The following is a 15,257-nucleotide window of genomic DNA, read 5'->3' as shown; positions in this document are numbered from 1 at the left end:
GAAAATAAATCTGTCAAACGAAACCGGTAGTAAAAAGAGAGAAAAAAAAAACGTATTCGGATTACCAAAAAGAATAAAAATAATCATTTTCGATTGAAAATTTTGAGGTATAATGCACGATAAAAATGCGGAATCATTAAAGTTCAATCAGTAGTCTAAAATATGTCAGGATTCAAAGAAAAAACTTGGAAAAAATGTAAAGAGAATGATACAACCTCTTCGGACGCTGTCACTGAAAATAAGTAAGTCAATTAAAAAACTTAGTGTCATCATCACGATACCCTCACATAATTGTCCGAAATCGTTTAATCCAGATAAAATCTTATCGATCGATTCAGTTGGTATTTTATGCGTGTTCATTAGGACTAGCGACAGCATTCGCAGTCAAAGAAGTTCGTCGCTAATTCGATCGAGAAAGCGCCACTGGTTTCGAAGCGACGAAGACGATACCGTAAGCGGTTGCAGCTCAGGATTAATAAATCATTTTTCACCCGATCAAAATTCACACAAACCTTAACGCTTCGAGGATTTTTTTTTCAGTTTTCGGCCGAGAGTCACGAGATTTTAATTCCCGGGTAAAATTTTGAATTGCCAAATAATTAATCACTCCGCAATCGAGAATTACGTTAATTTTTGCAGAGTGCCAGTCGAACTTATCGACGAAAACAGTATAAACGACGATAAACATCATAGACGGAAATCGTGCAAGCCGAAAAATGATTTGTGAGTTCCGCACCAGTCTAGCTGTACAAGGTTTATTGAATACCTCGATTCCATCGTCACGCTAATTCTACGTACCATGCAGAAGTAAAACGACCTCTCCATTCGACACATTCGCCCCGACGAGAAATCCTTTCCATCAGGACACCGGGATAATCGTACAATTCGGAGTTATCAAGGATAATAAAGTCAAAAACGGGAATACCAACGAAATGTGGGGAGAGCTACCGTCCTCCGAAGTGGCAGAAAGTCCCAAACCCAAACGGCAAAAGGGACCGAAAGGGGGAAGCAAGCAGCGGGTGGCAACCCGCAAATCGAAACAGAAGCCATTGGCTCCTCCGCCTTCTCCGTCCAGTGAAAACTCACCGCCACCTCCGCCTCCGCCTCCGCCACCGCCACCTCCGCCACCTCCGCCGGTACCTCATCATCCCTCTCCGGTTCCTTCTACCCTACATCATGGCCCTTCTGGACACTCGACTACGCCGGGACAATCGCATCATCCCGAATCGTCAGCCGCACCCCCGAATCCCGCAGGGACTGGCGCTTGCGGTTCACCCGCATGTCCTGCTCGTAGCGTTGTACCGAAACAAAAAGAGAGACTTTGCATGGCTCCCGATTGTCCGGTTACGATGAAAAAAGCTGTTATAAAGGAAGCTAAGAAGGCAATGAAAAATTCCTGTAAAAAGAAGAGGAAGAATCCTATCATGATATTGGGGTATAACTAATTTTGAACCGCGTAACAATGGAAAGACTGCTGTGAATCGTCCTAATTTTTCATCTTAATGTTAACTCGAATTTCTTTCAGGGCAGTTCTCATGAACACGTAAGTAGCAGGAGTATTTCGATTTGCAGATGACGCTCTCTGTAAAAGTGAATCGTTTCCGATCGCGGAAATCTAATCGCTCCTCGCGTCGCAGCTTCGCAGGTCACGATTCTCCGTGTAAGCTTACCAAGGAGGAGAAGAAAAAGTTGAAGAAAATGGAACGGGACGAAAGGGACAAAAATCAGGAGGGGGCCAGTGGACCAAACAGAAGGTCGAAGGGTGTTCAATGCAAACCACCGCCACCGGTGAAGCAGCTTAAGGAAGAAGGTCCTAAAAAGGCAGATAAATCAACCACTTGTGATATACCCGAGTGTCCGATTGTTCAGCAGAAGAAAAAAGCCAAGGAATATGTGAACAAAGGACAGCTCTGCGATTTACCCAGCTGTCCCGTCAAGGCGCCACCACCGAAGTAAAAGAAACTTCGAACGATTATTCGGCATGTCTACTGATACGCGCGTCTTTATTCTTTCAGGAAGGAGAAAAAGTGAGCACACGAGTCGAAAAAGCACCTGAATTATTCTGAGGACGATGAGGGGCCTTTAATTCGCCGGACTTTGGTATGAATTTGAATAAAGATTTGATCGTGTGTTTTCAGGGTCCGAGAGCCGCCCCCGCCGAAAGGATGTCCTTCGAAACCGTGCTCACTGAAACCGAAGGACGAGGAATTTTTACGGCAGTTAGGCCCTTCGATTTTCGAAAAAAATCCACGGTTGAAAATGAACTGCGAGCAATCACTGGCTGAAACCACAGGGGGACTTTCGCAGCCTCATCGCGCTCACAATCAGACTGATACGAAAAACGGAGATAACCCACTCGAGACTAAGACGAAGGAGAGAGAGAAGGGGGTGACAATAGTCGCGGCTCATGTCCGAGTACCGCCACCAGCCAACAACCCTTTCCAACCAATTATTAGCCACCCCCGAGAGATCGCTGCCGCGTCCAGAAAGACAGTCGAACTTCAAACTCTGGAGAATAGGCAACCCTGCTCAGGTAAAAAGTAAGTTATGATTATCGGTTTACCATATTTCTTTTTGCGGGAATTTCGTCGAAGTCGGAAAAAATTCGATAAATAAAAAAATCAAACTCTATCGAACACAACGCCGTGTGAGAGGAGAAAAAGATGCCTTCCCGGCGCGACTTTATTGTGCCAGGAGGGAAATCAGAATTGGATTTGAATCCACGACGAAACCATTCGCGCTGCGCGAAGGAATCGTTGTATCTAATCAAGACAGAGGATGAAATCCGCGTCAGAAATCCGCCTGAAACGAGGTTGGCTATAAAGTATATACAACGTATCTGATCTGTAAATCGGAATGAATTTTTCGGAGAAGACGTGATCTGAAGAACATCAGACAACGCGATTGAATCACCGCGAGCGCAGTTCTTCTCAAAAGAAAACACACGAGAGAAATCCTCTGATTGTGAAAAAAACCTAACAGGACGGTACAAAGTAGATGGAGTATCAGAACTCGTGGAAAGCAACGATGAAGCAGAAAACTTTTGGTATAATCGCAAATAAACCAGATGAAATCGTATCCTCTATAATAATAAGTCAAATTCACTGCTCGCTACATCGCTACATGACAAAAAAAAAAAAAAAAACACCGTGGCAATGAATATATGGTCGGTGTAACTTATTGTTAGTGTAGAGACAGCTACCCTGAGGATTTTCTGTTTCTTACGAACAAATTGTCAATGTTTTGATGCCGCGCTAAGACCAAAAGATCTGAGGATTCGTATAAAACACATCAGTCTCAATTTTTGTTGCAGTATCAACAGCGACGGATTTCTCGAGACAAATTGAACCTGAGGGTGTGAGAGGTGAGTGTTTAAAAACTCGAATATTAGCCAATACTGAAAATATGGAAGGATTATCATTCAAATCGACTAGTCAACACCCATCGAAGAGGAAAAATTCTGACGAGATATGTAAGCTTATAAATCAGTGCTGATGCATTTTGATTTTACTTGTAGCATAAAAAATTGTTTTTTTAATCGGGATGGACCAACCGGTTTCAGGTATACAAACGTTAGCGACAAGTGCTATTTCTCCTGGCGAATTGAAGACGATTGGCATTGTTACTTCCGCGATTGTAGACTAGGAAACTTGCCGGAAAGTACAATGAAAATCAGAAACTTGGGATAGATTTATGAAAACGTCATTTTATTATCAGCGTGATGTCCCCTGCTCACAAGACTAGATCAGCAATTGGTTTTCTATTGAAATCAACTAATCATACCAAAGAAATGACTCCGCTTACAGCTCTGTGCAAATTTAATTACAGGGTGAGTATTTGTACAAAAATACGCAATATCGTATAATACAAATTCAAAAAAAAAGTGACTGTCTCTAAACTTATGGAAAAGTATATGGTAGTGTTATTTACAATTTATTTTGGTAAGACTTCCGAATAGCCCCCACCTCCGATTTCAATAAAATTTCATCGACATATGATACGTATAAATAGCTAAATTAAATAATCGCAACATGAAAATGAAAATATTGTATCTCAAGAACTAGATGTTTCCGCAAGATATTACTTAAGGATTTAACTTAATTTTGTACACATTACATGCCTGTGAAATTTCTTTGAAATCAGAGGTGGGAGCTATTCGGAAGTTGACTCCTGATTTTCATTTACAGGCCATAAAGCTGATTAGCTAATAGTTACTAGTAATGAATAACAGATTTTTATTGTTTTTCTTGATCTAATACATTCATGATAGGAGTTCTGCTAGCCACTTGAAATCTTCATCCTTATCTCTTATCCCGAAAGTTTGAGTAGCATTTGTACCCAGTGACCATAACACTGTTAACATTAAGTTAACTCGATATTCTCGTCGATCACAAAAAGAATCTTGCGATTCAGGTAACACTTATTTCTACGTGTCCCCAAGATTTCTAACAGAGGCAATGCCAGTACTTTGCAAAACTTTTCTTGATAACCTCATGGCGCCTGATACTGGGTCCCGTCCAAAATATTTAACCTGCATTTCTTGACCTACTTCGAAATTCAGCGCACTCGGATGATCGATTTTCCGTTGGTCCAACTGAGTGTTGTGTAACAATGCTGGTTGCATTGTTGGGTAAAGTGTCACCATTACACCAATGTCTCGAATTTCCACGATCTTAGCGGTATAAATTCCCCCAAATTCCAAAGTTGGCTCGCGCTCCGCGGTTATAATCTGATCAATTATCTCCTTTGCTTCGTCCATTGCCGTTTGGTTAGGAGCAAATATTGAGAAAGATGTGTCATCCACTTGATTTACCTGCAATTAACGGCAATATGTCAAATTCGGAGCAGATGTACCATTAGCGAAGAGTTCTAGTTTTCATCATAAAGAAAAAAAAAATACCTGAACTCCAGTTTCCACGAGTATCCTCTTGAGATTGGACCCGGCGATTCCAACAAATTTTGCGCGTTTATGAATAGGTACCTCCAAAGTTTCTGATACGGGCATATTTGGTTTTTTTATTTGCCGAGGTTGGTTAATCGCGCGATTCATTATCTCGATAATCTTTGATTTTGCGGTGTGGGCATCCTGCAATATCTCCACTATGATTGGAAGTGGGAGCCCTGATATTTTTATGTCAGCTTGAATGGCTGTGATCCCTTTTTTCGTACCAGCTACTTTAAAGTCCATGTCACCCATATAGTCTTCAATTCCCTAGTGATACAGGAATCAACTTAGATGACAACTTGTCCCAAAAATACAGAAAAAACCAACTAAATGGCATAAGGAAACCATACCAATAAATCCGTGAGGATTCTGTAGTCGCTAATTTGATTTTTTTCGTCAAACTTTGTAACTAAGCCTATGGCTACACCAGCAGCCGCTGACTGCACCGGAACTCCAGCATCCATCAAAGCTAAACTTCCACCGCACACTGAAGCCATTGAAGAGGAACCTGCAAATTTTATTCACAATAGTAATGCCAGACAGATTCAATGCAACGCATATTTGAGGTGTAAACATTATTTTATTCACCATTGGATTCCAACACTTCACTGGTTAGTCTTATCGTGTAGGGATAGTTCTTAGGAAGTATGGCGACTAACCCTCGTTCAGCTAGAGCGCCATGCCCAATCTCTCGCCGCCCAGCAGGTCCACTTCTTCCTGTCTCATTAGTTGCAAACGGTGGAAAGTCGTAATGCAAAAAAAAATTCTTTTCCTTTATCCCGCTGTAATAAGCCATAAAGAGATGAATCGAAAAAATAAGTAGGAAAGATATGGTAACAACTGGATAGTGGAGTCAATCAAATATAGTCATTTTGCCGGATGCAATTGACAAATTACAAACCTTGTCAGCATTGATACGTTATCCATTTTCAAAGCGCTCTCTGGGGAATCAAGAGTTACTGTGCAGAATACTTGTGTTTGCCCTCTTTGGAATATTGCTGACCCATGAAGCGGCTTATAAAGATCAACCTTGCACGATATATCGCGTAACTGTTCCATGGTTCGCCCATCACACCTGCCCAATTGATGAGTAATTTATAAAATAAATACTTGCATCGAAAACATACCATAATGTCAAATAGCGAACCAAAGTGATTTTTCTCAAATATTATCCTTTCTAAGTGGCTTGTGAACCTTAGGGCAAAGTAACAGCGTCACTAGTTAGTCATTTACCTTTTGTTATCTTCAAATATGAGGGAACGAAATACATCCTTGCAGATTTCTGAAAATTCCTCATTAACCACAGCAGAATCAATTTCTGGATGGCTCTCTTTCATTTTTTCGATTAAATCTGTCCTAACATTGGTCACTGCAGTATCACGAGATAGCTTGTTGTGATTATGATTCCTAAATATCTCCGTCAACCTCATTTCAGAAAGTGATCTTATGGACTCTATGACTTCATTGCAAGTCTGTGGAATGGGTTCAACTTGCCGTTTGGGCTTGCCGTACTTCTTTTGTAGTTGGATAATGCTATTAATGATAATTTGGCACTCTTTAACACCAGCTTTTAACGACTTGAAAATATCTGGCTGGAGTAAATTATTTGCATAACCCTCCAGCATAACAACAAGATTGTTTTTAGCTGCAGTGACAATTAAGTTCAACGCACTGTTCTGCATTGCCTTTCTTGTTGGGTTTATTACAACTTTCTCATCAACTAATCCAACTCTAACAGCACCTACAGGTCCATCCCATGGAATATCTGATAAGGACAGTGCAGCCGAGGCTGCGTTTATAGAAATTACATCTGGATCATTGACTCCATCAACAGCGAGCATGTTGCACATTACTTGTGTATCATAGCAATATTTCTTGGGGAATAAAGGTCTCAGTGAACGGTCGATCAACCGACTAGTCAGAATTTCACGTTCGCTTGGGCCCAATTCTCTTCGGAAGAAATTCGTTGGAATACGACCTGCTGCAGCTGCTTTTTGTCTGTAATCCACAACCAGAGGAAGGAACGAGCTCGATGAAGCACGTGTCTTACTGACTGTCGTAACCATTACCGCAGTATCACCTATAGATGCTACCGCACATCCATCTGCCATCTTTGCATATTCACCAGTGGAAATTCTAAGCTGGTCCCTAAAAATGATGGAATAATCATTGTCAGGATGAGCAAAGAAAATCAAAAACGAGCTCAAGCAGGAGTTGTGTAAGATTACACAAGGGTTAGTTTCTGCGAATTTTACTCACCCACTGCTCAGCGGTACTTGGACCTCATAGTGATTGGGCTGCGGATCAGCAGTACTATACTTACAATAAAATAAGCCACAACCATTTTCATATCTTCTACGTTTCGAAAATAATGTACGTCTCGGTATTAACCTAAAGACAAGAGCGGTCGCCATGGTAGGGCTTAACAAGCGCTCAAATGCCTCGCAGTTTGCCGGTCGGCCGGTAGCTATTCAAGCGGTTTGAAGTTTCGTGCAGTCTCGAGTATTTGAAGAGTGGAGAGTCGACCATTGATAATAGCCTCTCGAGCTTCTCGACCATTTCTCGACCCGTGATTTCGACTTTTGGTGTAGCAAGATGGCTCCAAGCCATCTGTTAAGTACATTAAATCCGTAGTTATCGCGAAACTTTATCATAACGTTTTTTAAATTTGTAAGTTGTGATAGATCTTCTGTATTTAATAAGAAATAAAGCTATACTCCGCGATGGGTGTACCAGCATTTTTCCGATGGCTCAGCCGAAAATATCCCTCAGTAATTGTGGAATGCATCGAGCAAAAGGTGGGTTAAGAATCTCATTTTATTCTACTGAATCACATTTCACTTCTTTCGGTTGTTGAGAATAGTAATCTCTTTCTAAGTGATTGATAATTTTTTTCCCATCTCTAACGTTCGAATCATTTTATACTTTCAGCCGACTGCAGTAAACGGTGTTCGTGTACCAGTTAATTCGGCCGATCCTAACCCCAATGGGGTAGAGTTTGACAATTTATATCTTGATATGAATGGTATTATACATCCTTGTACCCACCCTGAAGACAAGTGAGTATCTTTTATCGAATTCGAAAGCGAATTATTTTATGAAAACAATGATTTTTCCATATATACCTATTCGTTTGGCCATCGAATTATCGTTAACCCTGTGGTAAACATATCTTGTATGAATGTTGAACATGCCTCCGCTAATTGTAGTTTACATAAGCTCTGTTAATTCGATTTTTGATTATGAATCGAAGATCTGATTGCATTTCGATTTTGACTTTCTCGTTGCAAATTAACAGGATCCACAATGTACCCAAATTATTTTTGATTGCAGACCGGCCCCAAAAAATGAAGACGAAATGATGGACGCTATTTTTGAATGTATCGACAGGTTGTTTGCCATTGTGAGACCTAGGAAAGTGCTATACATGGCAATCGATGGCGTTGTAAGTTCCATTCTAATAATCTGTGTAACTTGAATAACCATAATTCAAAATTGTAGCATGTAATTTTATACTTATTTTTCCTATGAATGGGACAGGTACCTGATAAATGTTGAGCCATCTTAATTTTTTGTATTCAATTTCTAGGCGCCTAGAGCAAAAATGAATCAGCAACGATCAAGACGTTTTCGAGCATCGAAAGAAACTACTGAAAAAATTACCGAAATAAGCAGAATACGTTCAGAGCTAGCCTTGAAAGGTGCATTTTTGCCTCCAGAAAAGCCTAAAGGAGATCATTTCGACAGTAATTGTATCACACCTGTAAGTACACTCTATGATTAAATGTACCTTAGGGCAACAAATTATCAAGCGCTTATTACCAGGCTGAAAAAATGTTAAATATTAAATCCGTTTAGGGTACACCATTCATGGCAAGGTTATCGGCATGCTTACATTATTATATCCATGAACGCCTTAACAATGATCCTGGCTGGCGTGGAATTAAAGTTATTCTCAGTGATGCTAATGTACCTGGAGAGGGAGAGCACAAAATTATGGACTTTATTCGTAAACAGCGAGGTGAGCTCATTTATAATGGCAAATTTCTAATTCTAGTTAAGATTTAAAACGATTACTAAAAAGATTAGGCCATTGAAACGTCTATGAACCATCTGTTCCTTGGTCATTTCATCATTTATAACTGTGATAATCCAACAGCTCAACCTGATCATGATCCTAACACACAACACGTATTGTGTGGAGCTGACGCAGATTTGATAATGTTGGGTTTGGCGACACATGAACCGAACTTCACCATTATCAGAGAAGAGTTCAAACCCAACAAACCCAGACCATGTGACATTTGTGGGCAATTGGGACACGAAATGAAAGATTGTACCGGATCAGAACCAACGACAAAACCGGATGAAAATACGTTTGGATCAGAAGGCGACTTTATATTTGTTAGATTGAATGTACTTCGAGAATATCTAGAACGCGAATTGCAAATGCCTAATTTGCCATTCAAATATGATTTTGAACGCGCCATCGATGATTGGGTGTTCATGTGCTTCTTTGTTGGAAATGATTTTCTGCCACATCTTCCCTCACTTGAAATTAGAGAAGGTGCCATCGACAGATTGGTCACTCTGTACAAGAAGACCGTATACAAAACGGGGGTAAGTTAAGCTAACATCTGTTACTTTATTTGATTATTCGCTATGATTTGCTGTCAGTTCAGAATTAGTGTGTTTGGTTTGCATCATTTCTCAATAAGTTGCTCGAATTTGTATAACCCTATCGAACTAATCGGGTTTTCATCATTTTTCACTTTATAGGGTTTTCTGACCGACAGTGGTGACGTTAATCTTGATAGAGTACAAATGATAATGTCTGATCTCGGAGATGTTGAAGATGAGATTTTCAAAAAACGACAGCAGAATGAACTTGCTTTCAAGCAAAGAGAAAAGAATAAAAAAAGAAGGATGGAGGCGATCAGTAATTACAAACCTAATTGGGTTCCTGCTGGGCAATTGGCTCCGACTGTAAGTTTAGCTAGTATTAACTAACCGATAGCAGCTATTTTTTCACTTTGCCTTTTAACTGTGTTGTGTACTGTGCTACAATCTCCTTCATGGCATCATTCAAAATCAAACATCTACCTAAAAAAATTTATCAATTGATATCATTTTAGCCACTGGGACAATCGACAAAACCTGTCCAGAATGCCCGACATGAGGCATATCAAATGCGAATGCAAGGCAGAAATTACAGTAGTAATGCTACTGACCGCGCCTTGAAGAGTACAAGTGCGAGCGAGGCTCTAGAAAGCATGCTCGTGCCTGAGGTAAGTAGCTGATGTTGTTATAATTTCAAATTTTACAAACACTCTTTCTCTGTCTCAGCAATGTGACTGAACGAGTTCTTCATGTGTGATTAATGTAAACAAACATAGGGCTCGGGGAACAGAGGGCCGAAACGTAAAGCCGAAGAACAAACTGTGGAAGAAAGTGACGATGATCAAGCTCACGATGAGGTCAGGTTATGGGAAGAAGGCTTCAAAGATAGATACTATGAATCCAAATTTGACGTTTCTGCTGATAACATGGCATTTAGGTACGCAATGCTTGAAAACATAGGAATTTTGGACGTTCCATGCTCATCAGGTTTTTTGATCAAACACATTAATATGTTCTAATAGAAACAACGTAGCGTTGCAATATGTACGTGGCCTTTGTTGGGTACTTCGCTACTACTACCAAGGTTGCGCATCTTGGAAATGGTACTTTCCTTACCACTACGCGCCATTTGCTAGTGACTTCATCAACATAGGTGGCTTATCTACAGAATTTGAGAAAGACACGATTCCTGTAAGTATTCTTCAGCTGGTAAATTAAGTTTTAGAGATTTATCGTCTTTTTTTCACTATGCCAATTTTTACAGTTTCGACCTCTGGAACAATTGATGGGTGTGTTTCCCGCAGCTAGTAGCTCTCATGTACCTCAACCATGGGCAAAATTGATGCATGATCCTGTAAGCTGGCATTCCATAGTATGTTCTATGTACAATTATTATATCAAGGTTTTGATAACTGCGAATATTATTTACAGAAATCAACCATCATCGACTTTTATCCGGAAGATTTTGAGATAGACTTGAATGGAAAGAAATTCGCTTGGCAAGGAGTTGCTCTTTTGCCATTCGTTGATGAAAAAAGATTATTCAAGGCTCTCGAGCCTTACTACTCATGTTTGACCGAAGCAGAACGTAAGTTCTAAAAATTCATCAACGTCCAATAATTTCACATAACCACAATCTATGTTCTTAATAATAATTCTTGATTCAGTGAAACGCAATGTACGAGGTGACGACCGATTATACGTTAGCGCGGACAACAAGTGTTATGATTTTATAACGGGACTTTACAAAAACAAAGTTGACCCTAACACAGAGACAGAAATAAGTGTAGATGGTATGAGAGGAACTGTTTTATTGGCCGAAGATTGCATCAGTGAAGGTGCAATGTTGAATTCACCGATTGGGGGTCCGCCAGTTCGGGATAATAAAGTTTACTGGTAAGAATCTTTCCTCTCTTATGCCGATCAATTTACTATAGCAAATATGCCAAATATCGTTTATATCTTCCATCCAGTGTGAGGTTCAGGGATCCCAAGTACAGCAAAAACTACATATTCCCTGCAAAGAGGCTCAAAGGCGCTATCGAACCTCAAAAAGTTTTGAAGCCTCAAGACTTTGAGCAGATGAACCGGGGTGGAGGTGGTGGGGGTGGCGGGGGTGGCAATCAATGGCGTCCTCAAATTGGCTTCACACCTGCAACACAGCGTGCATCCCTTTCGGAAGCAGGTCACCGGACGTTAGGGTGAGAAATTCTTCCTCGATATTCATTTCTCTCAAATATTTATTGAAGTTATATTCAAACTATTCCTTCCATCTTCTGGAACATCTGTCACTACAAATATGTTCGCACACAATATCTCTCGAAGGTCAAAAAGTCGCATCTTTTTCTAAGGGTTACAATTTTTCTCAATCTAAAATTTGCAATTTTTAATGCAGGCATTACAATAGAAGTAACAACGGACCACCAGGGCAATATGGCTACGTTCCACCGCCGCAGAATTTATACCAGCAGAATCGCGGTGAGTCCCCTAATGTACACTACTTCCGGTGTTCGTATCATATGAATCCGGTATTTTACATGCGATTGTTTGTAAATTTGAACCGAATATGTTTTAACGAAATTGCGAATGCGGAACGTGATTTTGGAAAACCTTGCCTGAGTTTTCGGAGGCAATTAGCAGCGAATACGGAATGTTCTAATTAGTCGTGGATTTTTTTTTTAACGAGTTCTGACTTCGCGTCGTCGCAACAGAAGAATAAAAATGAAAACAACAATAACTACATAGAAAACAGAGTATAAGGTGGTAGTAAAAAGTCAAAAGGGGTTTGACGCACGATTGAGTTTATTGATTAACCAGTGACTTAAAAATGCATGGGTGGGTACCGGTTGTGTAGGTATAACGTACAAACAAATTGTGGGGTGATTTCGATGGGGTCCCATCCTTGTTGGGTACGAACCCTTCTCTCATCTCCGCGCCCCCAATTCGCCCCTTGCAGTCGTTTCGCGTCGCAGCAGCAGCAGTCGTCGGTCGTCACTCCCATAAGGATTAACGGAACTTGAATTAAATCGCACGCGTGCCCTCCTGACTCCCGGCCTACCCAAATACGAGTATCTGATGCTGATGGTGATGCTGATTTTATAGGGGCGCGGAAACGATCGACCTCCTATTGTTTCCGGCGGGAAAAAAAATTTGCATATTATGGTTCTGGGGAAGGAGGTCAACGATATATTTACCATCCCAATATAATTTATTCCTAATCTCATACAGTGCGCCTTTTTTTCTCACACGAACTATTGCGAATTTGCACGAAATTTTGAAAATTTCGGTATTACCGCACACCCTTAAAACAAAGTTTCGCTGCGTCGTCATCAATTTAATCACGTTAATTAACTTTTCCCCGCCTCTGCAGTAACAATAATTATAATAATAATTCATGTACCCGGATGTCGTTATTAACAAAAAAAAAAAAACAAAAAAAACAAAAAAAAAGAAATAAAAAGTAGATGCCCGCTTGTCTGGTGTACATGCGGTAGAATTTTGATGCTTCGTGAGGTCTTTGGGTGCGAGAGCAGTAGGAAGCTAGAAGTTGGAGAGTTTGCTGTTTGCGAAATGAGCTCCAAGGGTAGATTGTCACGTACCGCGTGACTCCGAACGACAACGTTTCGTCACGTCGAGCGGTCGGGTGGTCGGACGGTCGACGGGCGGGCCGCGCGCGTTCTCCCAATTATAAAACAAGCACGCCGCACTTCGTAATTATCCAATTAGCGGATGTACTACATATACGTACCTACCTCGGTGCGTGCGAGCCGCGAAAACTAGCGACGGAACTAGAGAAAGGGGAACCCTGCAATGGCACACCATCCCTCCACGCCATGCCTACAAACTCTTCACGCTCAGCTGCTGTATGTATACCGCCCACGCAAACAACAACCCTTGAAAGAAGGGCGCGTATGGGATGCGCGCCGAAAACAAACGAGGACTTTTACTATTCAAATTATTTCTCTTTTATGTTGTTTGTGTTTTATGTTTTTTTTGTTTTGCCTCTCCTCCCCCTTAGTTTTTCTTTCTTTTGATTTTCACCCAAATTTTTCAAAACCCGCACGCGTCCAATTACATACGCGTGGTAGAGGTACGTCTTAATTATAGGAGTCGTTTGTGCTTTCCGAGCAAATTTGCCGTTGGCCGTATGATTTTTTTTTTTCTCCTCGAAATCGTTAAAACGGACGTCAAAGTCTCTCTTCGTAACTTAACATCGTACAGTATTTGACATGGCGCATTTACACGTGTAGTTGAACTGTAGTTGGTTTTCCAAATCCGGCTAAACAGTGACCGTAATATATTCATGATACATAAACTCTCGTAACGTACGTACATCGATACGTCTCTACATGCAGAGTACAAAGATCTCATTTGTCAATTATTATCGGAGACTTATACATAATTATTCATGAACACTGTACAGGTATACGGAGAAAGACAGTGCGGTGGGAGGGAAAAACAGCATAATAATAATATCGATAATAAAATTAAATGAACAAGCGGCTATATAACGTATGTATACATATACTACCATATACCGCAATTATGTCAAGCGTGTTATATGGGTATATACACAGCCGTGCGGTACGAACGTGCAGGACTTCCGTAAATCAATATAGCCTCATGAAAAACATTGCGTTACGGCGTTCTGATTGAATTAAAAAAATGGGATATTAAATAAAAGAAAATATATCAAGCGAAAATGAAAGTGTAGAAAGCTCGAGGCGTATAAATTTATAAATAGGGACGTTATATGCCGGTGCCGTTAGCTTCTATCGTCGGTGATTGATTTATAACGAGAGTAAACGCCACTCCCAGATCCGCGGATCCTTTCTCTCCCTTTGTCGACCTTCTTATACCGTAGAGGGAAAATCCCTAACTGTAGCACTTTATCACTGCAGCAATGAAAACGGCACGTTAAATACACACGAAGTGCCGGAGCACACGTGTGTAAATCTTAAAGAAAAAAATCATCCTCTCTATAAACTACATTATTATAAATAAACTTTAATCGCAAGTTTGTTTTTCAGTCGGTGCGACGATGGAAATATGCTTTTATCAATTTTAATGCACACTTGATTATCATATATAAACATTACGAATATATCCCGTACTGCACCCCTTTTACACGTATTATACAACGGTACATTAGGTATAACTAATTATTACCATTAAAAAAAAAAAAATACAAGCGTTAAAAATTCTCGAGTGCAGCTAAACGTAGGTACGTGTGTACGAAGATTTATTATTACCTCAAGTTATCCATGGTATATGTATGTATGTATAGACATGCGTGTAGTCCAGAAATTTTGCTCTCGACTAGTCGAGTGTCATAAATCAAAGAGCCAATGAAAAAAAGGGGTTTTCTAGTACCCGGCGCTCTCGGATTAGTTTCGATCGTAATCCGATGCATTTAGTATATACGAGTATAATAAAAAGGAGAGAAAAAAAAAAGGAAACTAACTCACAGAGAACGCATGAACAAACTATACGGGATTTAGAGTGAAAAAAATCATCAGCTCTAAATTTCTAAATTTCGTCGACGGATCTGCTGCATAAGTGTGGGTGAGTTTCGATATCGTTGGAACAAAATTGAGTACCGATAACAACGAAAATCACGATAACGACGATATCGATAATGAAACAAAAGTCGAAAGTCGGGACGCCCTAATGGCATTACCTATCTCACATA

At 40.4% G+C, this 15,257-nt stretch overlaps 3 protein-coding genes across 4 annotated transcripts in view; 2 read left to right on the top strand and 1 right to left on the bottom strand.

Moving 5' to 3' along the window:
- Positions 1-103: 103 nt before the first annotated feature.
- On the top strand, positions 104-3,661 carry LOC105690107 (serine/arginine repetitive matrix protein 1-like). Of its 2 annotated transcripts, none has more exons than XR_007277783.1 (11): positions 104-242; positions 364-451; positions 541-575; positions 640-723; positions 806-1,435; positions 1,526-1,543; positions 1,638-1,952; positions 2,016-2,027; positions 2,139-2,540; positions 3,314-3,472; positions 3,563-3,661. XR_007277783.1 is itself a non-coding variant. In XM_012407652.4 (11 exons), the coding sequence occupies exons 1-11, from the start codon at positions 163-165 to the stop codon at positions 3,643-3,645; spliced, it is 1,899 nt and encodes a 632-aa protein (XP_012263075.2). In that variant the 5' UTR covers positions 104-162; the 3' UTR covers positions 3,646-3,661. The 2 variants fall into 2 exon arrangements, 1 of the variants encoding a protein (XP_012263075.2); XM_012407652.4 differs by having other exon boundaries at positions 2,139-2,533.
- A 25-nt stretch (positions 3,662-3,686) lies between these two features.
- On the bottom strand, positions 3,687-7,448 carry LOC105690108 (polyribonucleotide nucleotidyltransferase 1, mitochondrial). Its single transcript, XM_025746132.2, has 7 exons — positions 7,205-7,448; positions 6,179-7,093; positions 5,847-6,020; positions 5,534-5,727; positions 5,296-5,453; positions 4,901-5,212; positions 3,687-4,813 (listed from the first exon to the last, which is right to left on the bottom strand). The coding sequence occupies exons 1-7, from the start codon at positions 7,357-7,359 to the stop codon at positions 4,427-4,429; spliced, it is 2,295 nt and encodes a 764-aa protein (XP_025601917.2). The 5' UTR covers positions 7,360-7,448; the 3' UTR covers positions 3,687-4,426.
- Positions 7,449-7,520: 72 nt separating this feature from the next.
- Positions 7,521-15,257, top strand: part of LOC105690122 (5'-3' exoribonuclease 2 homolog) — a 32,326-nt gene continuing 24,589 nt past the window's right edge. The window contains exons 1-15 of the mRNA XM_012407681.4: positions 7,521-7,743; positions 7,877-8,004; positions 8,279-8,390; positions 8,535-8,708; positions 8,804-8,966; positions 9,105-9,565; positions 9,725-9,931; positions 10,081-10,233; positions 10,342-10,502; positions 10,588-10,756; positions 10,830-10,919; positions 10,997-11,153; positions 11,233-11,461; positions 11,539-11,766; positions 11,961-12,043. Coding sequence (XP_012263104.2) covers positions 7,669-7,743; positions 7,877-8,004; positions 8,279-8,390; positions 8,535-8,708; positions 8,804-8,966; positions 9,105-9,565; positions 9,725-9,931; positions 10,081-10,233; positions 10,342-10,502; positions 10,588-10,756; positions 10,830-10,919; positions 10,997-11,153; positions 11,233-11,461; positions 11,539-11,766; positions 11,961-12,043 — 2,590 coding nt within the window. The 5' untranslated portion in view covers positions 7,521-7,668. The remainder of the gene's footprint in view (positions 7,744-7,876; positions 8,005-8,278; positions 8,391-8,534; positions 8,709-8,803; positions 8,967-9,104; positions 9,566-9,724; positions 9,932-10,080; positions 10,234-10,341; positions 10,503-10,587; positions 10,757-10,829; positions 10,920-10,996; positions 11,154-11,232; positions 11,462-11,538; positions 11,767-11,960; positions 12,044-15,257) is intronic.

Source organism: Athalia rosae, chromosome 3, assembly GCF_917208135.1.
Source record: "Athalia rosae chromosome 3, iyAthRosa1.1, whole genome shotgun sequence".
In the NCBI taxonomy this organism is placed as follows: Eukaryota; Metazoa; Arthropoda; class Insecta; order Hymenoptera; family Athaliidae; genus Athalia; species Athalia rosae.
Note: the sequence above shows the minus strand (reverse complement) of the source record. Positions and strands in the feature narration are given on the sequence as shown.